Here is a 25,115-nt window from a genome sequence, read left to right as displayed (position 1 = left end):
ATCTGATCTTTTCACGGTAGACCTGTGTCATCCTTGGTAAATGGTTCCGGTGGCCGGAAATAATCTAAAAGCAAAAACGTGTTGTCCGTGATTTTCACCGGCAAGCGTGCCGGCAACGGACGTTCCCGGCGCCCGTGCGCGCAAAACTTCTGTTCTGTGGCCTCCCTACTTGTTGCACTTAGATAAATATTATTCAATCACTCTCAATAAGATCTCACGACAACTGAGCATCAGCTTATATAAAAAATATTTATTCAAGAACAACACACAACAAAATCAAACATTTACATATACAATTTCTCAAGTATTTTAAGGCAATCTTGAAATTATCAATGCAATTGAAACATATTGCACTCTGTGATTGTTCAGCATGTTTGATTATAAGGCAAGACTTAACAATCCTCTGCTTTGTAAAATAAAACATTTAATCATTTCCACCTTTTCTTCAGGAAAAGGTCAGGAAATCGTACCATGCTTAACAGACTGAACATACGCAACTCCCGTTTCACCTGTATCACCTATTTTGCTTTTACTTTGCTCATTCTAAAACACAGTACTCGCATGCCATCTAAATCATATGCATACTTTGTTACGACCTGAGAATGTCGACAGTTCTAGGCACATACTGCATCTGTTATAATACGCTGATATTACTGCAGTATATAAAAAGGAAGCAGGTGAATTAAAACATCCAAAACAATAATACTGAAAAACACCATTTCAGACAAAACTACCAGTGGAATGCTGATATTTTTGTAAGTGTAGTGACTAATAAGTAATATTCTTCTCATTATTATTATGAATAATAATAAGATGCATAAATGTCAGTTGTAAACCTGGTCAACAATGTCATCTCATGATTATCTCATTAGCTCTCAATCATGGGCTGACATCCTGGAGACGAGGAAGAAGAAGCACCATGTTCACATGAAATATAAAGTGCTATTTTCAGAGCCATTGCTTTGTTTCATTTACTGTTAAATATTTGGCCTTTAGACACAGCAAAGAATGAAAGTCTATTAAGTCGTTGTTGCATAATCAAATTCAGCCATCCTAGATTTGTCAGAAATTTGGTCTCTAGGCTTTGGATTTGAATTAATCAGAAAATGTTACAAAAAGCAGCCATTGTTTGAGTCTCTTTACTTCTTAATAGGACATTTTATTCCACAGCAGGAGTTTTTGAATTGTTTTGTTTATGTCAAATCCGGGTTAATGTTTTTGTGGTGTCACAGCTCCGATCATGAGTTTATCTCCCACTTGTTTTTATCTGCATTGTCTTTCTGAAGCTTCTATCATGGCTCTGAATGTTGAGTTTTCATCTGCCAGCAAATCAGCGGGACTGTCAAACTCCACAATCTGAGGATGAAAAGGATAATACATATAATCAGCATCAGCATACAAAGTCAGCATGGTCACTGTGGCTTTACCAAGACTTCTTGTAGGAAGAATAGGGTATTTTTTGTAAAAACTTAAATCCTGTAGGAGGCAACCCACTCATCACCAACACAAGATTCAACTGACGTGAGAAAGCGAAGGTGATGTATTGATCTAAGTATCTAGAAACTCTCTTTTCACCTATACCTCCTACAGAAAGCACACCCTGAAATCGGCAGTGTTTTATTGTATACTGAGTATATAATGTGTATATACACTACTTGTTGGAGGTCATTTCACATTTGCCGATTGTCTCAGTGGTCTGGCTTAAGTGTGCGCTGCCATCTGACTCAGAGGCCAATTCACTCATGAAAACAGACATATTTTACCTCAGCAGAGACCTTCCATTATGTGGCCAGTTTCTGAAGTATCAGTCAAGGTTAATTAATACGCACCTGGCCATTGTCCAGCACCATGACCCTGTTGCAGCTCATCACTGTGTTGAGACGATGGGCAATAATGAGGGTAGTGCAGGTGCCAAACGCAGAGCGAATGGTCTCCTGGATCAGGCGGTCTGTCTCAGTGTCAATGGCAGCTGTTGCCTCATCCAATACAAGAATCTAAAAAGCAGCACAGAGAGACGATATCAATGAATGCACATGACAACTGAGGTGTTCAAGATACAGATATATATATATATATATATATTTATATAGATAGATATATATAGATAGTAAAAATAACACAAAAATAATAGTAAAAATAACACAATAGTAACATGAGAGAACAGATAACCAGAAAAATATACTGCCTTAAACCTACAATGCATATCAGTTGTACAGAAATGTCTAAAATACTCCAAAGCCTATACACTTAATGTTGCTTATCCATAGTAACCTCCACCCAGGCCACTCACCCATGTTGGTTTGTCCTTCAGTAAGGACGATTACTCAAAACGCTCTGGACAGATTTTCATGAAACACTTTGTCCATTGGAGAAACATTTATGTTTTGTTACCGGTCAGCTCAAGTTTGGTGGTGATCACGGTCTTTTCAAAAACCTGTTAAATTTCATCATTGATAGACAGTCCTAACTGGTGGACCTTTGAGCCTTGGCAGAGGTATGTACTCAAATATGTGCCCCTTTGGTTTATACTTTATGAGATGCAGTTACAATGAAGATCACTGGGTGGCAGTATTATTCTGTACAGGGGGTACATGTTGACAAGGCAATAATATGGAGAAACTTTGCTTTCCCCCTATTAAACTGCAGACAAACTCAGACACCAGCACCTATTCCAACCCATTCAATAAGATGTTTCCCATATGAAAGGGAAGCTGCAGTATTATGCAATCAGCACCTTGCTGTTCCGCAGCAGTGCTCTGGCCACACAGAGAAGCTGTCGCTCCCCCACTGAGAAGTTCTCTCCATTCTCCGACACCTCTGAGTGGAGGGAATGAGGCAGCTGGCTGACCTGAGGAAAGTCAAAGAAGGGAGAGATATGAGTTGAGACAGCTTTCAAGTGCTTATTCTACTCCAGCAAATTACAGTGTGACACAACTGGAAATGCTGAACCAACTTGCCACCCACCATTTCTTTTACATGCGTCTTCTCCAGAGCTTCCCATATCTCAGAATCAGAGTATTGATCCCACGGGTCTAAATTGGTCCTACAGAGGAAAATAGAGGTATAATATTGATATTTCTAAATTGCATTAAAGGCTGTTTGACGACACACACTATTATGATGCCTGAATTCCGACACATAAATTGGCTAACATGATGCCCCAAAATGTGTCAGCCCTTTGCTCTGCCTTGTTATTTTTGATATAAAGTCCCTGTGCTGTGGCTGCTAGAGTCAAACTAGTCAAACCTACATCACTACTAGGCTCACACACAACAAACAATACTTCAGAAAACAAAGTTCCCAGTGTTGGGCATTTAAATTGAGGATCTCGCACAGTTTGATGATGTCAAATAGTTCCGATTCATATTTGAAGCCAAGAACATTTCATATTGTAGCTTTGAATAAACTAAATGACTGAGAAAACACTCCAGTTAGCAGGAATGGGCTGATGACTAGCTTCACTGTTGTCAATGTTTTTACCCCTGAGGGCTGCCCAGTTTGATCACACTGTTGCACTATTAAGCCCATTTCAACTGGAGCAGTTCTCCAGAGCCCTCTTTAACATTAACTGTTAAGTGGTGCAGTTGTAGTCCCCAATACCTATTAAGACAAGTAATGATCAATGGAATACCTGACGGTGCCAATGAAGAGTACAGGCTCTTGAGGAATGATGGCCAGCTTGCTACGCAGGTCATCCAAACCAATCTGGCTAATATTGATTCCGTCAATGACAATGGAGCCTCCTGACAGCTCCATGAGTCTGAACAGAGCTGCAGCCAGAGAGGACTTTCCTGCAAACGTGTGGTAGAAGATGAAGTTCAAAAGGACAGGTTGAAGGTGAACTGTAAAGAAAGAATGGGTTGGGTGTGAAGAAGAGGCCACTCATACCTGATCCTGTACGGCCCACAATGCCAATGGCCTCTTCAGGCAAGATGGTGAACGAAAGCTTCTTGAGCACCAGAGGCAAGTCATCTCGATAACGCATCTCCACATCTTGGAAGGTGATCTTTCCCTCCTCAGGCCAGGAGGGGGCAGGAGTGGTTCCTTCAGGACTTTGTCGAGGCGCTTCGCTCTCTAGGCTCTGCGATAAGGAATCGACGGTATTGCGTTATTAATATCTATTCCTCCGTGGGGGAATAAGCCCCCCGCTTGATTCATAGTGTAATTTATAGATTCTCTTTAGAGCTTTTCTTGACACATGAGAAAACATTGAGGTGATATTTGTATCTTAGTGGTGTGATGGCTGTTGTGAGAAACAAGCCCCGGCATGTGCCGTGAAGTGTGTAAAGGCCTCATACTGGCTCCAATCTGTTTACAAACACACCCACATCTGGGCATGACTTCCTCGACATCAACAGCTCTATCATAATTGAACTAGTGACTCTGATAATGTGCGTGTGATTCCAGTCATCGTCCCCGTGTGTTTAACTATGCAAATTGTAGTGTGACGACCATATGACCCACCTCCCCCACAGCACAGTCGGTACACACTAATGTCATTAGCTGCAATTCTCTTACCTTTATGTAATGATTGATCCTCTCGACTGATGTAAACCGAGCCTCAGTCTCTGCTAGCAGCCTCACCGTGAACTGAAACAATCCTGTAAGCTGGAGGTGAGAGCAAAGCAGAGAGGTGGCATGTTAATGATTTACACCCTCACATCCAATTACAATCAAACACCGCTGATTTAAGCATGAACAGTAAAACCAATCCGCAGAGTGGTGCAACATTTCAAAATGTACCATCTAATAAACAGATTTGCTGAAATGCTCCTTTCACGATCTCACCAATCGATTTCAATTCATATTTCTCAACCGTGACTGTCAGGACTCAGTCAGCCATGAAAGGTACTAAAGCACAGAGCATTTAAACTACAATAAAATCCAAACTGACTCTGCTTTAATATGAGGTTTATCACCTTTGTCTAAGACAGGCTTTGGACATGTCCTTGAACCTGGGCAGAAATCTGGTGCACCAGGGAGGAGACTAACAAGTTTGAATTTGTGACATGTTGTTTCTGGTGACAAAACATGACAGGTCTCATCACTGCTGGCTTTTTCTGTCGAGTTTTGGTTTGTGTGTTTTGTGTGTGTTTGTTTCTACCCAGTTCAGGTGGTAAATGAACAAAAACGAGAAGAAGAAATAGAGAAATACAGAATGTTTAAGTCCAAAGTCACAGCTATTAGTAATTATGCGATGTTTTGCTGAGAGATTTTGGTTTTCATTGCTTTTTTTCTCTTACTCCTGCTGAGGACTGTTCAAATGTGGGTGAAATTACATCACATTCTTTGGACTGCAATGGAGATTATTAGTGGAATATTTACATTCCATACAAACGCTTCTAGTATCAATTAACTGAGTCAACTGAATCCCACATTTAATAAAAATCAGATAAATAGAAAATCAGAAGGGTAGTGAGGCTGATACTTGTTCTGAACCAACCAGAGCCAATCTCAATCTACCATGATGCAATGCAGCCATGAGGCATTTTGGGCAGTGGACACAATAATCCAATTTTTGAAGTCATTAACTGAGCAGATTTGGGCACTTCAGACTGAGTTAAGTGTTATTTTCAACCAAACAAATGTTGATTTTTCAACATTTCACAGCCTGTGGAGGATTGTAAAACTATCCTCTCTACCACAGCCCCACATGTTTTATAGAAAGTATAACTACAAACCTGCACTACATACGATATGGCCAGGCCTGCATAGGCCTGCATAAGTATCTGGTCGTTCATGAAGACAATGAAAAGTGCAACAGAAGTGACAAGAGCGATACTGATGAGGTCCAGGCGGACAGCCAGCCAACGCATTGCACAGCTGAAGAGGTAGTTGGAGGCCTGGTTGGTGTCCAGTAATTCTCGATACCTGGGAAGAAGATAAACACTTCAGCTCAAGCAAAGGCAAGATGAAGCCAGTTCCCTTAGGTGGCATTTTAGAGAGCAAACATCGTTATATTGGCTTACATAGGAGTAAACAAATAAGCCATAAGAAGTATACAATCAAACATTTTCGGAATCCTGAGAATAGTAGAGACGTAGAAGATTTCTGATAGCCATGCTTATTGGTTACCTGAGGAGGAAGTCGCTGCCTCTTCCATAAGCGTGGATGGTGGATAATCCCTGAAGACTGCTGGTGATATGCGAGGTGAATGGTGATTGACTGATGTTCTCCAGGCGCTTCAGCTCACGAATCAGAACCCTGGACGTGGAAAAAGAAGATGAAGATGTTGTGGTTGAATTCAATAAGACCTATTGTAGATATTTTGTACAATGTTGTAATTTTAACATACTGATATTAGGAGATGCAGACTCTCAATACTCAAGACTTAATAGAGGAAGATGCTCTTTTTTTGCTCTTGAGTTATCCCTTCCCATTCATTGAACTAATATTATAGGAAGACCTTGAAAGGAGAACAAACGTCACACCTGAATTGTGAGTCACCACTGAGTAATGCAGGAATGGAAAAAGTGTTAACTGTAATGATGTGGTTGTGTCACAGACTGGTAATGATGACAACATATCACACAGTGGGAGAGAGCTTCTGTCCACAGCACAGTGTCCATTTTCCTTGACAGATCTCTGGTCCTTTCCCGCTATCTGATGTATGTGCAATATTATGAGCACCGCTGCGTACAGATGGTGGTACACCAGGCACGGCAGAGAAACCCAACTCCTCGTCCGAGTGTGAGTGTGAGAGAGGGGTTTATTGACAAAGGTGAGGTGTCTTTCTACTTTTAGACACAAAAATAGAATGGATAGTCCATGCGAATACCAAGTCTCCCATGAATCATTTGGTTTTCTCATAAAAGCCGAGAAGGGAGGATGAAAGGACACGACACTTGGTTGCTTCAAGGCTGCTATACAGACAAACATGTTTATGCCCCGGGCAGATGCATTTCTGAATTCAATAAAGGCTGTTCTAGAAGAGGGTAATTTCAATGGGAGATCCACTTCTGTGTAACATACATATGAGTTATTCATAGCCAGGGATGTTGTGAATATGTAACACGCAGCATGTCATCCCTTTAGTGTTTGAAGCCAATGGTGACCGCTTTACACAAATCAAGTGTCCCTCTGAATATTCATAAGAATAATTTAAAATTGAATTAAAACCTCAAGTGAAATACTGTGGTCAGTACAGCTAATAAGATTTGATGTCTCAACTCCTGGGGCAAGTCAGCACTCTTGATACTGTATTCACAGTGGGATTGGAGTGTTGATGGGGAGGGTGGGTATGTCTGTGACGTCATCAGCTAGGCACCTTCCTTCTCTGATGTTTTATTGAAAAAGCCCACGACATCTCAAGGGGGCTCAGCAGTGATCACCACCCTCACTTCCATACCGTCCCGTGTTCCTCTTGCAGCACAGTTGTTATCTTTCCTTTTAATCCCAAACCAATTGCTGCAACGAATCCCCCTGTGTCCTACTTCTACGGAGAAAATCATGGTCTTTCAGTGATTCCAGGCAGCTTCAGTTTTTAGTTCAGAGCACTTGCTGTTTTTCCTCTCATAACCGTCTTTAACTCCATCTTCCCATGGTGCTGTCAATTCCACAACATATGCCAGTTTGGCTGTTGTGGACCACAGGACCGATGTCTGGCCATAGTGTTGTAGTCACAATGTCTGGGGGAGACACAAGCTTTTTTTCCCAAGTCTACGTCCATTTTCCAATCCCAGGATGCTTGCATCCCTTGAAGTTATATGGTGATCTGGAGGTTGGCCAGCTGGGACAAATGCTGTTCAGTAGACGTTTCCTGCATTTGTTGTGGTTCATCTCTGATTCCAATTCGATGCCACTCGGTTATGCCACCAAGTGTAACGTCCTTGAGTGAGGCTCGTGGAAGTCCAATCCACTGTTCTCATATGTGATCACTCTTTCCATTTTGTTATATACATGAATCATTTGATATAAGGATATGATATAAAGTGATGCATATCCGCAGCAGAGAGGGATTTGAGCAGGCAGACAGTAATACAAATGCTGTGATGTTTCTCTTCAAAATATATCAGCTTTCTTGTTGAAAAAATTATCCTAAATAAATCATAACATATGATGTATGAGTATTTGTAATGATATACTGTAAATTGCAGCTATCCCATCCACATAAAGAAAGACATAATCAAACATTATTTTTGAATGAATTCTGAAATGATTATGACGTGTATTGCTAGAAACATTGTTTTGATTCTTTTTCACTAGTTGGTTATATGTGAACTCAGCTGGTCATTAGTTTTGATATGTTGTTTTGTGTTACAGATTCACATGGTGTTGGCATTTGGAATTTTTTAATAAATGTTTTTGTTTCTAACTTTATTATATACCAGAACAACAATAAGGCTGAGAGTCTTGTATCTCTTGACATTTCTCAAGGAAATAATGTGTGTGTTTATTTCCCAAGACACTATTGAGCTGTTATTCCCCTTGACCTTTACTATATCGGTGTAAAACCCTAAGTGATGAATAAAGTAATCAGATCATCCAGGGGAAATTCCAGCAACCATGTGCCACAAAAGAAAAACTGAGAATAATTAATTTAATGACCAGTAACAGTTTCACACTTGGACAAAGTGTTTGGAAACTGTTTCACTTGTGAACCTATGTGCCATAGTAACAAGAGAGAGAATCTGACCTGGAGACGCGGTTGACAACGTAAAGGAAGGCTCCCAGGGGCAGGATGGAGATAAGGAACCAGGGGAAAACAAAGCCCACCATTCCCAGGCAAAACAGAACTAGGGTCAAGTTCTGCAGCAGCATTTCAGCCTGCATGGTCAGACGCACATCCACTGTGGGAAAGGAGAGATAAACTGATTCAGACACACTTTGTGATTTATCTCCACATGTGAGGAAGAATGTCTTTGTTTTCGCAAAAAGCGTCCTACAGCCTTTTTTCATAAAACTGAGAAAGATGATGAAGTCAGACATGTGAACAAAACTCACAAATCATCTCAAGCACAGACACAATGAAGTACTTAAGCATAAGGTCACATCACAGTGTCTTGGCGTAGTGTCTTGGCACTACGCTCCACTACACCAACTGCAGTCATGACAAAAACCCTCACCCTCGTCCATGTCTCTGGAGAAGCGGGTCAGGATGCGACCCAGAGGTGTTGTATCAAAAAAGCGCATGGGGCTGAGGAGGAGCCGGCGGAACAGCTTGTCGTGGAGCGCTGAGGCAGCCTTCACTGTGCACTGTGAACAGAATAAAACGGCAGTGTGAACAACAAGCCTAATGCAATGTAAACACAATGTTTAAGAAACATATGGGAACAATTGCTGTTCATGGAAGCTGGCTCCCAGACAAAAAAACAACAAGCTAGGTGTAAACAGTGATGCCACTCATTTGTTGTCAGCGGCATTGTAAGCGCTGCTTCACCATATGCTGCTCATGTGCATGTATGAGTAGCGCAAGGCAAGCTGTCAAATCTTCATTCATAATGAGTTTCAGGGAGGCTGACGTAAAGGTCACGACTGAATGCGCAAGAGACATTTCACCAATTGGACAGAAATTACTTGTGGCAGCAGCGAACAAATTAATTCTATTAATGGAATATTCAACACTCCCAAAGATCTCATCACAGCTAGGGGTAAGAAAGGATTAGCCATCTTTGAAAAATTAGCAATTTCAAGTGGCACACAGTAATGCAGAGCTGTAACCTCTGCAAAGCTCCGTCAGGAAGGGTTAGCTGGAAAAGGAGGACGTGCACGCAGAGGGCCAGTGACAGCACGTGCCGTAATCACACACACAGAGGCAACACACACCCTCCTCTGTCGTCAATTCTCTCTCCCCCTCCCCCTCACACACCGCACACACACCAACCGTAAGGCGCCGAATTGGACAGATAAATGGGAGTTAGCCCTCAGAAATTTTCAATTACAGCTCTGGAGCCAAGAGAGCACAAATAAATGACAATGTGGACAATTATGGAGCAGTGCGGCAAAGCTATATAACTATAATACATTAACTTTTCATATTAATTTCAAAAGCTACTTGTACTTTATCAGTGTTTAAGCGGACAAATGTCACAGAATAATGGGAGTAGAGGTCTAATAGGAACACGGTGCGGGCGCCGTCTTACCTTCACAAACACTAGCCCTCTCATTGTCTTCAAGACGAGAGCAGCTCCCATGGATAAGACGTAAACAGTTGAATAGTACTGAATGTCAGGGTTGAGCCTCATGCTGTTGCTATCCATTGTTTCATTCGCCAAGATTAATGGTGTGTTCTGAGGGCAGATGGAGCAACAAATTACAATGATGGAGAAAAAACACATTGTTTCCAGTGTAGGAATTTTTTTTGCCTTGAACGTTTCAGGAAAAAAAAAGATCTGATTTCAGCAAACAAAACCCACATGAAAATCAGTCAAGTCAATGATGTTTACTGTTCCGAGCACATTTGTCACTCTCAGCCTGTGCCTGCTTTGCTGCACATCTGTTTCTTCACTGCTTGTGCTTGTTTTTAATTAAGTTTACCAGGGTGCTGTTACTTTTTTAATCATGCACATTCAGATTAATGCTCAGATGGCTGCCAATCCACCGAAGCATAGCAGTTATTTTTCTTGTGGGAACTGTTTGCAGAATAAAGAGAAGCCTTTTATTTTTTGGGAAGCAGGAAACTAGAAACACTCACTCCGCTGCCCTGCCCGATCCAGTAGCTCAGCCACCAGTTACAGAAGGCTATGCTTCCTGTGGTGGAGAGGAAGAAGAGGATGTTGATGATGAATGCTGCTGGACCCCCAGCTGCTTTTATGTAGGCGCCATACACCGACCAGGCTACTGAACCAGAGCCCTTTTCTTCTGCGGTCATCAGTTGGTCTGAATGAAGAGTGGAAAGAGAGAAAGAAAAAAATCAATTTTGTTCTGTGTTGACCATTCTGAAACAAGGACAAGTATGCAGCGACCTCGCTTGATGCAGAGAAGGGGAGGTGACAGGGTCGCTCACCTCCTGTCTTCTTCTCCACCTTTGGTCTCTCGCTGGCAACAGCAATCTCAGCTTTTTCTGTTCCGACCCTCTGCTGTTTGTTTTTCAAATTCTCTTTCACCACATTCTTAAAGACGAATGGAGAGGGGAGAAAGTCTGTTTTCTGTCTCGACAACAAATCACGGCAGCCGTTAACGACAAGCTGTAAGTCATTTAAACAGAGATATCGACGACAGGGTATTTAGCAACTCACCAGCAAATTGATGCATTCATAAATAATGAAAGGTTCTGTATTCATTAACATTTTCAAGGCATTGACCCTGCCTTTGTGGGCGTATGAATTATTCAGATTGTATTGTCCAATGTTTTTGTGTAGGGGGCAAAGCTGCCCGATTCAAAAGAGTTGGCCTGGTGCCCCTGGCCTTACCTCCTGTTGCATGCTGTTGAATAGGGTGGCATAGACACGCTCTTTACCCATTAGCTGAGCATGGGTGCCGTGCTCGGCAATTTGCCCGTCCTTCATCAGAATTACATCGTCACACTCTGACAGATACTGAAAAATAAAAAAAAAGGCTTGAAAGCAGTGACTTATTGCTGCAGGCGCTGCACAGACATTTGGCACAATAAATTTTAATGGCTCTCATTTAATCAAGGTTGCTTTAGATCTACTCCTTTCCGATCATTAGCAAGCAAAAGAGATTGACGGGTACATAGAGGTGAGCAGTAATTTACTATGCTGGAGCTCCACCAAATTACAATGTCTATCACTGTATGTTTACACATTAAAAATGTGTAAAACATTTTGGAAGTATCTCAATATCAGATGTGAACTGATGCAGATATTCACAGGGGGCCGCTTACCTGCAGCTGGTGGGTTACAAAGAGCACAGTTTTGCCTTTGGCAGCACCCTTGATGGCTCTATGGAAGATGTGGGAGCCCACACAAGCATCAACAGCACTGAGAGGGTCATCAAGCAACAGTATGCGCTGCTCACTATAGAGGGCACGTGCCAGGCTTATTCTCTGTCTCTGTCCTCCACTCAGGTTGGTACCTCTCTCCCCAATCTAGAAGGAGAAAGTAAAGCATGTTCAAATGAAACTCCTATCTGGCGGTTGCACTGAATTGCAAACTGTGATTTGAATAAATCTTTTCAGACATCAGGACAGGTTTTGTGTACAAGGAGAAAAGACACAAAGAAAAAAAATGAAAGCATCTTTATATGGATACCTCAGTCATGTCTCCATATGGAAGATCTTCTATGTCTGGGATAAGACAGCAAGCTTCAAGGACTGCATTGTACCTGATGAAGAAACAAAATCCTCAATGTAGTGTCGCTAAAAACATCAAACACTGAGGCTCTTGTGCACTGCATTATTTTGGACCTTACTTGTTTTGATCGTACTCTTTTCCAAACAGGATGTTTTCCTTCAGAGAGTTATTGAGGATCCATGCTTGCTGGGATACATAAGCGAACCCACCACAGGCAGCTACATGGCCTTCTAAAAGGGTCATCTGCAACACAAACACAGAACACTGAAAGCAGGGAACCTGGAAACATTTGTCCTTGCTGAGTTTATGTGTGTGGTGTCAGACGAGGATAAAATATATATAAATCTAGTTTAATAGGCAGAAGAATCTCACCTGGCCCAGTAGAGCAGACAGAAGAGAGCTCTTTCCACTCCCAACACCTCCACAGATTCCTACCAGTGTCCCCTAGAAAGGGAAGCACAGTAACATTGTGGTTATACAGTTTACAGTTTACGGTAGTTTTACTCTTTAAATGTGTGACACCTCAAAATATCCTCAATTGTTTGTGCTGGTTACCCTTTTAATACGCAGGTCAATGCGGTGCAGCGTCTTGTGCAGCGGGGGCCGCATGCTTTGAGTGGAGGAGATGGTGCTTTGCGGACTCTCCTGCTCCATGTTCGTGAGGAGACTTTGCGCGTTGGGAGCTTCCTTGCCTCCTTTGCCATCATCTGTGGCAATATAGAGGGTGAGCTTCTCCCTGCGCAGCACACGCTTCATTCCCCCTCTCTTCTTGGGAGGGGGGTTAGGTTTTGCTTCTTTGGAGCGACTCTTTTCCCATACAAGAGTGGCGTCACGAAATTCCACTGCATTGCCAGGATCCTCCGTTTTGACCAAAACAACCTCTCTGTCATCCATCATGAAGAGCCTCTGTGGAGACATGACATGGTTTCTTATACTCCATTTATTTTCCAACCACCATTGCGATTGGATAAGAGAAGGGCATGAGCGGCAATGATTTCTGTATTGGTTATGGATCACGCTAAATGTTCCAAAAGACACACTTGACATTCTGCAATATTGTGAGATATTGCCACCACTGTGACGGGCACACCGCGCGTGCTCACGGCCAAGTCACAGCAGTGTGAACTCATTGCAGTGCAGCAGTACGGCCTTATGAAAGCTATAGCTGGTGAATATTATTCACTACATCACTATAAAAACACAGAACTGCAAGAGCTTTTTGTTACATGCTTGGAGGAAAGGCTTGCTCACGTTGATTCTGAAAACTATTTCCCACTAATATGTGACTTTTACCATGTGCCTGAAACAGTATGTCAAAAAGACACACAGCAGCCCTGCTATGACTGTATACTTTTGTGGAGATTGTTCAGAATGGTAAAAAAAAACAAAGACTGGATTCATTATTAGGTTCATGAATTCGATCGCATTAGAAAAGGTGCATATGGGGGCACTACTGAGCAACCTGAGGAGGAAGACGTGTGTTGTTGAGTCTGCAGCAGAATCCTACCTAAAATGTTATTTATCGGCACTTTTCTTTACTTCAGATATTCCAACGAGTTTTGCAATATTGGGTTAGTAGTAGCGGAGCAAAATGTCAAAGAAAAAGAACATCCAAACCCGAGCAACCACCCAACTGATGGCCAGGGGTGATGATGGCCACTGTGCCTTCATCTCCGCCTCAAGGCTCTACATTGCTCTCGGCAAAATTGCAATTCATCAATGGGAGTACATGGAAACAGGAATTACTGGCACTCGAGTCGCTTCCTAGGTTTGGTACGATCGTTGAGAGCAATCCTATCAAATGATCCAAGGCTCTCTGTCAAAACAGCTGACATTATATTTTTTTAAGAAACTCTCCTTAAACTCTTGAGCACTAAACCACTGCAAAAATCCTGAAAACAACTTGGATAAAAGCCAAGCAACACTTTCTTTCTTTCTGTATCTCATACCTGAAATCTCTTGACTGCCACAGCAGCCTCCGTCAGAGACCTTACAGCCAGTGGCGTGACTTTCAGGGCAAAGGTCATGGAGTTGAAAACTGCAACCACGGTGAAAGCCTAAGGACGGATATGCAGAAAGGAAGAGTTATTGTTAGAATAGAATGTCTCCCTCTATAGAATTGTCAAAGGTACAGCACATGAGATCATCAGCCTTGTCAAGTGTTGAAACTGGTTAGTCTGTCTGTAAGTAAGCAAGCCAACGCCAGGAAGGACATCTACTCTATAAATGTTGCTATTGTGGTAACATTAATCATGAGACAGATTTTAGGTCACATTATTCATTCATAATCACAAAACCGATCATATCTCATGTAAAAATACCTGAGCTGCTGTGAGGTCATAACCCAAGGCCATATGTACGGTGAATGTGCACACGCTGGCTATCACCATGACGATGGGAGCCACGCCCACTGTGAGGCTCTGGACGACACCGGCCTTCTCCAGTATCGCCCTCTCCTCTGCTCGAACCTCTGTTAAGAAGGGGCGAGAGGGTGAGACAGATAGAAAAAGAGAGGAATGAAGGAAGAAAAAGAGAAATCGCTGAATAGAGGGACAGCTTAGTGACCTGAAGAGGACATTCAATCAACGACATCAAAAGAGCCACGAACAAACACACAGAGTGGGTAGCAATAGATGGATGGGAGAGGGCCCTGCATCCATACATGGCACGAAAACAGCTTTCAACCTCGATAACTGTGATCTTGTCCTTCTCATTCCCAATTTGTGTCTCCCAAATGCATGTGCTGGCTGCTTTGTTCACCCACTTCACTGGCTGCAAAACACTGGAGCAGAAACTCGAGCATCTTTAATTCAGCTCGACCAGGGCTGCAAGTGAAATATGAGCGCTCACTGGTCCTAATACATCTCATTCCCCAAAGGATTTCCTCTATGTGCTATGTGTTTTGCTGCAAGTATTACAAAGCAAAAGTCCTACACTCCCTGCAAAAACACTGTGATTGTGCATTTAACATAGTAATTAAGGGGATTAACACGGTATCTCTTAACACTCACTGGCCGTTAAGATAAATGCCAATTAATTATCATTATAATAGGTAATTATAAAAGAGCGGTGTAAAACGAGCCCCACCTGGCTAATTTGGATCGTGATTAAAGGGGAAAATGATCCTTATCCAAAACATACAGCTATAACCTCATGAGGAAAAGCCATCGCTAATTCATGGCTAACTAGAGCAGCCGAGTCATTAAAGCTATCGTAAGGCCCGGAACACCTTGCAAATTAACCTTGAAGTCAAGGGATTCAAACTGGCCTTGATGAAGAAGCTAATGAAAATGGATTTCGGGTCAGGGGTACCTTGCCAGTTCAGTTGAGTGGATAAGTCTAATTTCAGGTGATAAACCTACTATTTATCTACTGCGTCACTGACCGGTGTTCAAATGAAGTCACCCTTTTTCTGAAAGCCAATAAAAACGAATCACGAGTTGGCATTCCCGTAAACTGGCCACAAACCATATACAACAGGAAATGAAGAGTGTAGTAAGACATGAGTCATATACTGTCATGGCACACTCACTGTGGATATTCTGAGCAAAGGCATCTTCCAAACAATACATCTTGATGAACTTTATACAGCCCAGAATCTCGTTCATCAGCCTCACGCGCTGGTCGGTCACAGTCACACACTTCTTGCGAAAATACGCGGTCAGCCGTGATGCAAGCATCTGTGCAGACAGGAAGGAGAGGAAATGATGACAAGAAAAATAAGTGTCAGGAGAGGAAATGAAAGCAGACGCAATCACATTAGCAGTACTGCAGGCCTGTCCGGGGGACCATCAGTGATAAATGCCTTTCACATCAATGCCAAGGTCTTGACTGTCAGACTCCAGCTTAGCCTGAGCATAATTTGAAAAGAACAGCAATCAGCCTGACAGGAGAGTGAAAGCACAAGAATTATGATGCTGCTTAAAGTGCTGGCTGTGCTCTCCAACACCCCGAGTTAAAGATGAATGACGGAGATGAATGATAATGTCTTCCACCAACCAAATTCACCAGTTACTAATTTCCAAAGTTCTAACTCAAAAATATCAGAAAGTCAACCATGGAACCAAAGGAACCAAATGTGTTTGATTATTACGTTTACACTTCTGCTGAAACGAAATTGCTTGTCACAGCTTAAATGTGTGTAAATGTCACTTTAGTAGAGATTTCTGAAAATTCTGTCATAAAAATACTTTCCATTGGTGTGTTAACATAGACAGCTACCTGTGTAACTGTGTGTAATACATTTACCCTACAGTTCTCTGGTCTTATTATTAAAGATGTTCTCCCTGACTAGCTGCAGTCGTACCATCATAGGGTAGAAGATGATGAAAATGGCAGATCCCACCAGAGCAGTAGGACCCAGGAAGTATGTAGTGTAGGTCAAACCCAGCAGCCCCACCAGCGGACCTCCAGCCAACAGACACCCGACCGTCACGGCTTCATACAGTCGCTGCCCGTCACTGGTACAGATGTTGATCAACTAAGTGGAAAAATAGTGAACAGTTTACATCAAAATCCAACCGAAACTTCAAAGCACAAACTCAACAACACATAACAAGAGATCAGTGCTTAAGTACATACAGTTGTTATTATTCCCACGTTTACTTGTTAGACAATGATTCTTCTTAAGCTGCTCAGTAACTAATCTGAGACAACCACCCTTCCCTCAGGCGGTAGGATTTGTGGGGATCTCAGTAGAAATGGTGTGAGAGTAGAAATTAAACCCGTCTCAATCATGTGTGTGTGGTGCCCTGCGGCAAGGAGTGATTTTAGTTAATTTGGAGATGAGTCCCCGCCCAGGCTGATACCACCTACCTCGCCGGGACTTATGTCTTTAGTGCTGCGCAGGCGGAGGATTTTGTGGAAGGCAAAAGTAAGAGCTGCCCCACGGAGCCGGGCCGCCGTGCGGTAGTTGACGGCCCACATGAGGGCCAGAGACCAGGAGCGCATCAGCTCCATGAGGAACATCCCTGCGACCAGAGAGAGGCCGTATGGCAGCCAGCGGTTTTTGCTCTGGGAATATTCAAGCAGACCTCGGACTAGGATCGCCTGGGGAAGAGCAGGAACAGAGGAAGGGCGACGGAGAGATAACGAGACAAAGATGAGAGGAGGAAGAGCAGCCGGGAATTGCAGAATATGGAGAAGAAAGAAAAAGAGTACAAATTGACCACAGAGGGATACAAGCAAATAATCAATAATTGTAATAATTGAAAGGGAGTGATATGTCATCACAACTTTTCTTTCTAAGTTATGTTTACACGACATCTGTATGATAATATTGTAACTGTAACGACAGAGCAACACAGGCAGCACTATTCAGTCAGCAAGTACACTAAATGAATCACAGAGGAATGCGAGACGAATGCGTCATTGTGTAAGAACTAAATCCAGTTAATGCTATTAGTGGCCAGCACACAGTGTGTATGTACACATCAAAATAAACAGATTAGCATGCAAAGGGCAATGAGACACACTTGGTTATGTTACACACGTGCAACTCTTGAGCAGAATGACCCTTCAGGTTTTTGCTATGTCCACAACTGCAGTTTCTTAAAATTTAAAGTTAAAAGAGTGGAAAATGCAAAAACAGCAGGTTTCTAGACCAAAGCATGACAGGGTACAAACTATCTAATCTATAGCATTAATATGGGGTTCACTATCTAAGGCTCTGTAATCTCCCGGTATGTTTTCATTTCAATTTCCAGGCCAGCGTGAAATGGGATAAAGCGATTATCAGAAAATACACCCAGACTTCGGACTCCCAAGCCAGCCAACGTGCTGAAAGGCACATAAGCCGAATCAGCAGAATAAAAAGGGAGAGGAGGATTTGGAAGGTACTCACCGGCCCCACAAAGCCGGCCACCATTGTAAGGAGGAGAGAGAAGATGGCCACCAGCATGCGGGTTTGGCAGAACCTCCAGAAGACTCTTGTCAGGGATGCTGCCTCTCGCCCGCGACTTTTCAGCTCTTCATGCCACATCGATTCCAGCCTGAAATCAGAAACCAGGAAAAACATAATGAAGACTGGACTCACGAGCTGGAAAACATTATTTTGTTTTATGAACGAATGATAAGACACTATATATAAGAAACTATATATTAACTTTACATGAAAAAATGCACAATGAAAGTAATAACAATGCTGCAAATACATCTAGTTTAGCCAAGTAAAACCTAGCCAATTGATCAATATGTCCAAAGTAAGTCCTAAAGGAAGTGAAGATAACTTGAGCGGTGGAGGACATAAACAATCATGACAGCTGAAAATCACAAAGGAAAAATGAAGGCATCCAGGCTGATAATAACCGTAATACAAAAACAATTCAAAGCCGCTGCCAATAAAGAATCATGTTTACATTAATTATGCATCACACAATTAGACTAAGGTTGCAACTACCAAATATGATCAGCTAATGTACTTTTATCACTATATATTACCCCTTGAAGAGGGTAAAATATCTTGTTGGCCAAATGCATCATTGCTAATGACTCTATAAAGCAGGAACCCAGCAGCTGCAGAAAGTAATTTAGGTCTTAATGGCTTTATTAAAAACGTATCAGAGATAGACAGAACATTAAACCAGCTAGACTCACACGTAGCCTGATAATTACTTCTTGAAGTCAAATGGTGCTGAATCTAAGAAATTGCAATTAACTGCAGCCCAAAAGCTGCAGAGAGCGCAGCTTGATTCACTGGAAATGAGACTTCAGCGTGAGTAATACATTTGTTGCTAAAGCCCATCAATGGGCCAAGCAGGAAACAGAGAACAATATACTGAAAATACAGACACATAAATTAGATTTGCTCATATCACCATTATGAAGAGGTCTTTCTCTCCCTTTATGCAAGTAAAAGTTGTGGAGAAAACACAGTTTAATACTGTAAAGCAATCAGAAAGATGCTGCGTTATTGTGCGATGATGAATTTGTGTTTCAGCTTGTGTCTTTTTACAAGTACGCTTAGAACAAAGGCACAGGTACAAAGGTGGAGAGTGTAACACAATGGGTACCCCCGCACCCACATGAACAAAACTCACACTGAAACCACACAAACACACTCATGCCTGCGGATGAACAACAGCTGGAGCAATCATGAACCAGATACGCCCTGACTTTTACAGCCAATAAAAGAATGCTGCTATAAACCTACACACATTGTTGCCTCTATCGTTAGTGGGCCAAAGTCAGAGGATTTGATGGGAATTCATAATTGGTGGTGAGCTCTGTGTGTGTGTGCGTGTGTGTGTGTGTGTGTTCTGGCCACGCCTCTGAGGTCGCCAAGGTCGTCTGCTGTTCAGCTTTCTATGAATACAGTGTTTGCTTGTGTCCAGACCCTTTAAAACAAACAACTGCTCCTATAATCTGTGCCAAACAGTGCCACTGATCACTGATACACACTGACCATTGCAGTGATCACATAAGAATAATAAGAATATAAGACATATGAGAATAAAACAAACTGGAAATAAAACATGTTAGCCTGTATTGTGATGAATATTAATTTTGATCAGGTTGATTATAGTCCTGTTTTAGAATCTCAGTGGATAGACGGAGGAAATGAGTCAGACTGGGAGACCTGAGTGTTTGTCTTCCTCTGAAAATGTTCTGTAGTTATGGATCATTTCATGTCCCTACCAGAGTAATGCAGTAATACCATGAATGTAATATTCCTCTTTTCTCTTATTTTCTTGTTTCCTGTATTTTCCCCTGATCAAACACAGATAATTCTCCGGTGGCCGGTTGAGATAATGGCTAGAATTCGGGAAAATTATGCTCAATGATCATTAAACACTAAAATCACCACCAGTCACTGAATATTAAGCACATTTACTGAAATTATAAGAGAAGAAGAGCATTTAACTGGAGTGCCAATTGCCTTGTTGTTTTTGTTGTTGTGTGTTTTGCTTCAACCACATATGATCTACAGGAAGTAAAAATGTTTTCCAGCACAAATCAGAGTTACATCAGTCACTACAGCTGCCGAATTTGGCTGTTTGGGGGAAACTCATTTAAGTGGTGCTTTAAATCCTCATATAATTTATGTACAGCACAAAGTTGCTATTAAATCCAACTTAAACACGCTGAATCAACTCCGAATCAGGCCCTAGGCCCTGAGCGCGCGTGCGTGCGAGTGTGTGTGTGTGTGTGTTCCTGCTCACACGCATGAGTGGAAATGAGAGCACCAAAGCAACAGTGGGGCAATCCAAAGGAAGAATAATTGGTTTTCAAACATGGCTGAAACACTCATAAGAGCTGTCCTCTCATTAAGCCAGATGGCAAATGAGGATGATGTTTCAAAATTGTCTTGGCTGGGACATTACATTTAAAGGTTTGCACCTCACTGAGCACCAACAAGTGTCAACTCTCCCAGGGAGCTTTATCCTCTGGCCATCATCTCGCCTTGCATTGGAATTGCATAACTGTTCTTGCTATGTAAACACAAAGTCAAGACTTGGCCACACTACACGTACCATCACCCAGCCGGGCCAATATAATAGTTTTGTGCCTATTCTGGTCTATGTGATCTTTACCACACACACACACACACACACACACACACACACACACACACACACACACACACACACACACACACACAAAAAAAGCCACGGAGCAACAGCACAAACCCTCCAGTGTGTCGCCCCGTGCCAGAGCCATCAAAGGGAGCGTGTTATTTACAACACGCGCAGTCACCAGACACTTGGACTTGCACAAGCCAAGTCACCCCGCAGTCTACTGGTGAGTCACATGACCATGAGTAGCAGCACACAAGTCAAAGTAAAAGCGTTGGTTGCCTTTTTATTGAGGAAATATAAAGAAAGGAGCAATCACAAGGTCTCAGCTAACCTGGTACCTGTCAGTGAGCGACAGCATGAGTCCTGTGTGAAGCAGTTGTTAATGACATAACCACTCAAGCCCAGCACTGACTGCCACAGTAATCTCTAATCCCTAGTATACTTAGAAGCCTCTCAGCCCTGCAGGGTCTCTGTATTGGTAAATATAGACTGGATGTCCATCAGTGGAGTCACACTGCACAGGCAGACCACACACAGGTGCTAAAATGTGTTGAGAGACAGTGCAAACATGCGAGAAGCTGCTGTCTCTGCCTTTCTACGCACAAACAGCCATCCGCCACACTGCACATTCCCACGACAGAGCAGAATATAAACCTTTTCAGCCTTCACCTGCCACATGTTGAGCTGGTGATGTATATGTTTGTCCTGCGTTATCATCATATCACTATCTCAGATATAATGTAGGGCAGGGAACTCAAACTAGGTTCCTAAGTATTTGTTCATGGGAGGAAAACAATCCCACAGGGTAAATAAAAAGTGGAGCATAGTTGACTGGTAGCAACTTGATAAACGGATACCTGACAAAACAGAAACTACTCATGATCTGAAACAACAACTGACTCTCTCACCTTGACACCTTCCATTACGTACAGGTGTCAAATGAACTCAGGCCTATTGCTACTCAGCACATTGGTTGAGGGTTGTTCGGGCGCAGACAGGAGACTACTTCACGTCTCCCACTTCTGTAATCTGGTTATGCAAATAAAGAATTGAAACTGCAAATGTCATGTAAATTAAATGACAATGCCAGATCCTTGAACAGTGTTTTTGGCAGGTTTGGTGGCGATTGGACGAATGGTGCTTTGTTGCAACTCGACACAGACATACACACGTGCACACACACACATGCTCTCCAGTTGTACTAATATGAATAATAATAGAATATATAAGATAGAATGCGATTAGAATGAGTGGCAACATTACATAGCAAATGTCTTCGGGGACACAAACCCAGTATTGGCCAATTTCATTCCAGTTGCATCCCTGGTGTGTATCTCACTTTTGAACTATTCCTGATGAGGTGATGTCCCAACCCGACATGCCATTTCCAAATATACACTACGTCACCTTTACCAGGTAGACTATTGGTGCCGCAGTGACCTCACCTTTGGCAGTTGCTTTCAGAGGCTTCGTGACACGACAGCCCCCACACATCGTCTAGAGACAGGCTAGACGACTTGTAGGCCTTAAATGCCAGTGGGGAGAGCCAGTGCAGCGTCATGAAAGAGAAGAGTCCAGTATTATCTACTGGGTGCTGGTGCCTGGAACAGAGAAGAGAACATGGAAACGGGTGAGATGTCTGGAAACGCAGGGCTCACACGCACACACGGAGGTGTTATGTCGAGCCAGCAGGGGCCGTTTAAGCGGCTGAGAAAGAAGCGGGCGGCTTTGCTATGAAAGACGACTCATGGCCGCAATGTTTGAACAGTAATTTGCACGCTCTTCATAGAAATCTGAGGGAGCAGCGAGAAAGAGAAAAAAAGGTTCAGGGGGCGAGTTATCAGTTGGTATATGTTCAAACACAGCGCTCTCTGTTGCTTGGGGATAAGTTCACACTCCCTTATCACGGCCTCATGCTACTCCCAAACTGTCAGCACAGTGGACGTGCAGCAAGAGCAGCCACATTTGTGTCTATGTATGTTTTAAAAAGGATATATAATTTGTTTGCCAGTGTCCGTCCCACTGTCTGTCTCCCTGTGCGTCTCCATTATCTGACACAAGAGTCGCCTCATGCAATTAAAATAGAGTAACAGGTGGTGCTATTTCAATATTTACTTGTGTGTTATCCTGAAGGGCTTTAGTAGCTGCAGGCTGTGCCGGTAGCGTCCTCTCCTTTTCAGGCCTTTCACGGACTCCGTCTCGACTTCCTCTTCCTCTGGCTCGCATAGCGGTTGTGGGGAGGACAGAGGCAGGCCCTCCACCCGACCATCTGCTTCCAGGGCATCAGGGAACATGTCTGCCCCTTCGGAAGACAGGACAGGACAAATACATCAGTGACGCACTGCAGTTCGGTTGCCGATTGTGAACTAAGCTGGTTTGCCCACCGCAGGAGAAGAGAAAGACGAAGAACAAGTTCATAAAAGGAAGTGCAACACATTACAGAACTAAAGAAACTCCTTCCTTGTCTTGCCTTGATGGCAGTGAATCAGCATTATCCTCGATACACAGAGGAATTCATCATCCTTAATGCACTGACAACAATACAAATCTTTATAAAACTTAGTCAAAAATTCTATACAATAACCATTAGTTTCATTTCTATCTGAAACACCACAATCTCTTCAGGGACATATAAGGTGGAGGAACCCTTTAATCTGCTCCTTCCCTAACCATGGGTCCATTACAAAAGCTTACTGTTGTGCTGAATCACCCTTGAGAGACACAGCCAGACTTAAGAAATCACCTTGCTCAGAGGTCAAGAACCCACACTCTGGCACGAAACTAAAGTGCTTATCTATTCAAAGACAACAGGAGCTCAGGAGCAGACATCTGAGCCGCCAGGACGTCCCAACACCGTCACTGATCCCTTCCATGGAGACAGAGTCAGCCCGACTCACGTGTGTACTGCGGATTGAGCGGCCATACAACGTGGCCATACAACGTGGTCAGTGATGAGATTCAATACAGATACAATTTCATACAAGACGCCCTGCTGATATATTCACTGCACCAAAACATACTGTCACCGTTAGAGACGGGACTAAGATGGACACACAAAGAGCTAGTAAATACTTCCTTCCATGCCTTTTTTTATTATGAAAAAATAACTTTGAGTTGTTATCAGGTGGAGCAGATAAGCAAATACAGATGGTCACTATACAGCTCACAACAAGGAAAAGTTGACTTACTCTCTGTGAACTGCGAGGACTGAACTTCAGATATGAAAACAAGAGTCTACATTTGGAGAATGTGTGTACAGAAAGCTATTGTAAATGTCAAAGAAAAGGATGTTTTCCAATTTTAAATGGTAATGAAGCACCGAGCATATAACATTTACATTAAGTAATCATTTCTGTCCTTCATTTCAAGGTTGTTTTATGAGTTTTAAACACTATGCCTGCCAATTATAAATAGATCTCTCCTGAGGTGTTTGAGTTTCCAAAGTTACACACTCTTCTAAAAAGTATTAACCAATAAATTACTCTGAGATAAATTAATAAAAAATAATAGTCACTTTCCTATAGAACGAAAACGTTGATTAAGAGCGTGAACGAATCAGAGCGCCTCTATCACAGAGCGTCATGCCAGGCAAAATAAACAATTAATACAAGTTCATCTTCAGATCAAATTAATAATCGCTGTATTAAAAAATTCTCAAACTGAATCAATTATTCAGTTAGTAGTATTAGTTAAACCCGTTAAATACTGTCGTTGTGAGGACCTAATGCAGAAAACTTCATGACTGAAGGTGAAAGTTTTTGGTCACTTACTTTCCCGTGGTCTTACTCGCAGCAGTTCACCTCGCAGCTCTGTGGCAGATAAATGATGAACATGGCGTCGGTTCTCCGAGTTTTGAGTCATTGAACCACTTTGTTCATCTCAAAAGTTGACACTTTGACGCGTTTGTTTACTTCGGCTCCTCCTCGCCTTCTCGCATCCGGCAGGCAGCGGTACCGATTGCGTCACCGGCCAATGACGCAGAGTCACCGCGGTAACAGCGCAATAACCAGGAAGCGCACGAGCCGGACCGAGAGAGGGCAGAGACAGAGAACACGCGAGAGGTCTCACTCTGCGCTGATTTCGTCAACCACAAATGCAGGGGATTACGGGATAAAACAAGAAATAGATGACGTATTTTGTTTGCTTTGCTTCGTATTGAATTTTTTTTCACAATTTGCCATTTTTGAGGCCTAAAAAATGACACAATGGCAAGACAATCAAATGAAAAGTATATATTTCTTTGAAAATTCGAAATATTTTTTATACATTTTCCTGTTTTACTGCAGAAGATCAAACTGAAAATCAACAACTTTGTAAATTCGAATCCTAATTAAAATGTTTTTAGAGGTTTATTTACAGACTTTCTTCTATCATCTATCTGTTTGTGTTTGTTATCCATCTATCC

At 42.5% G+C, this 25,115-nt stretch overlaps 1 protein-coding gene across 1 annotated transcript; it reads right to left on the bottom strand.

The window, feature by feature from the left end:
- Positions 1-240: 240 nt before the first annotated feature.
- LOC142999545 (ATP-binding cassette sub-family C member 5) lies at positions 241-24,676 on the bottom strand. Its single transcript, XM_076149148.1, has 29 exons — positions 24,481-24,676; positions 22,826-23,012; positions 22,156-22,311; positions 18,037-18,184; positions 17,010-17,243; positions 16,501-16,674; positions 15,727-15,874; positions 14,516-14,664; positions 14,144-14,251; positions 12,750-13,100; positions 12,567-12,638; positions 12,313-12,437; positions 12,153-12,225; positions 11,786-11,989; positions 11,352-11,477; positions 10,946-11,051; positions 10,634-10,818; positions 10,083-10,229; positions 9,066-9,195; positions 8,636-8,789; positions 6,076-6,204; positions 5,682-5,871; positions 4,519-4,608; positions 3,889-4,081; positions 3,632-3,791; positions 2,965-3,043; positions 2,735-2,848; positions 1,830-1,994; positions 241-1,356 (listed from the first exon to the last, which is right to left on the bottom strand). Exons 1-29 carry the CDS (start codon positions 24,569-24,571, stop codon positions 1,264-1,266), a joined length of 4,281 nt encoding a protein of 1,426 aa, XP_076005263.1. The 5' UTR covers positions 24,572-24,676; the 3' UTR covers positions 241-1,263.
- Between the last annotated feature and the right edge of the window lie 439 nt (positions 24,677-25,115).

Source organism: Genypterus blacodes, unplaced genomic scaffold (genome assembly GCF_046128005.1).
Source record: "Genypterus blacodes isolate CSIRO-AG114 ecotype Tasmania unplaced genomic scaffold, CSIRO-AGI_Gbla_v1 ptg000044l_1, whole genome shotgun sequence".
NCBI lineage: Eukaryota > Metazoa > Chordata > Actinopteri > Ophidiiformes > Ophidiidae > Genypterus > Genypterus blacodes.
This window is presented reverse-complemented; position numbering and strand designations above follow the sequence as displayed.

Coding starts and splice junctions, on each gene's coding strand:
- LOC142999545 (XM_076149148.1), bottom strand. CDS start 24,571: ATGACTCAAAACTCGGAGAACCGACGCCATGTTCATCATTTATCTGCC. Junction 2,849..2,964: donor AGACGCATGTAAAAGAAATG/GTGGGTGGCAAG, acceptor GACTTTCCTCAG/GTCAGCCAGCTGCCTCATTC. Junction 1,357..1,829: donor TGGTGCTGGACAATGGCCAG/GTGCGTATTAAT, acceptor TTTCATCCTCAG/ATTGTGGAGTTTGACAGTCC.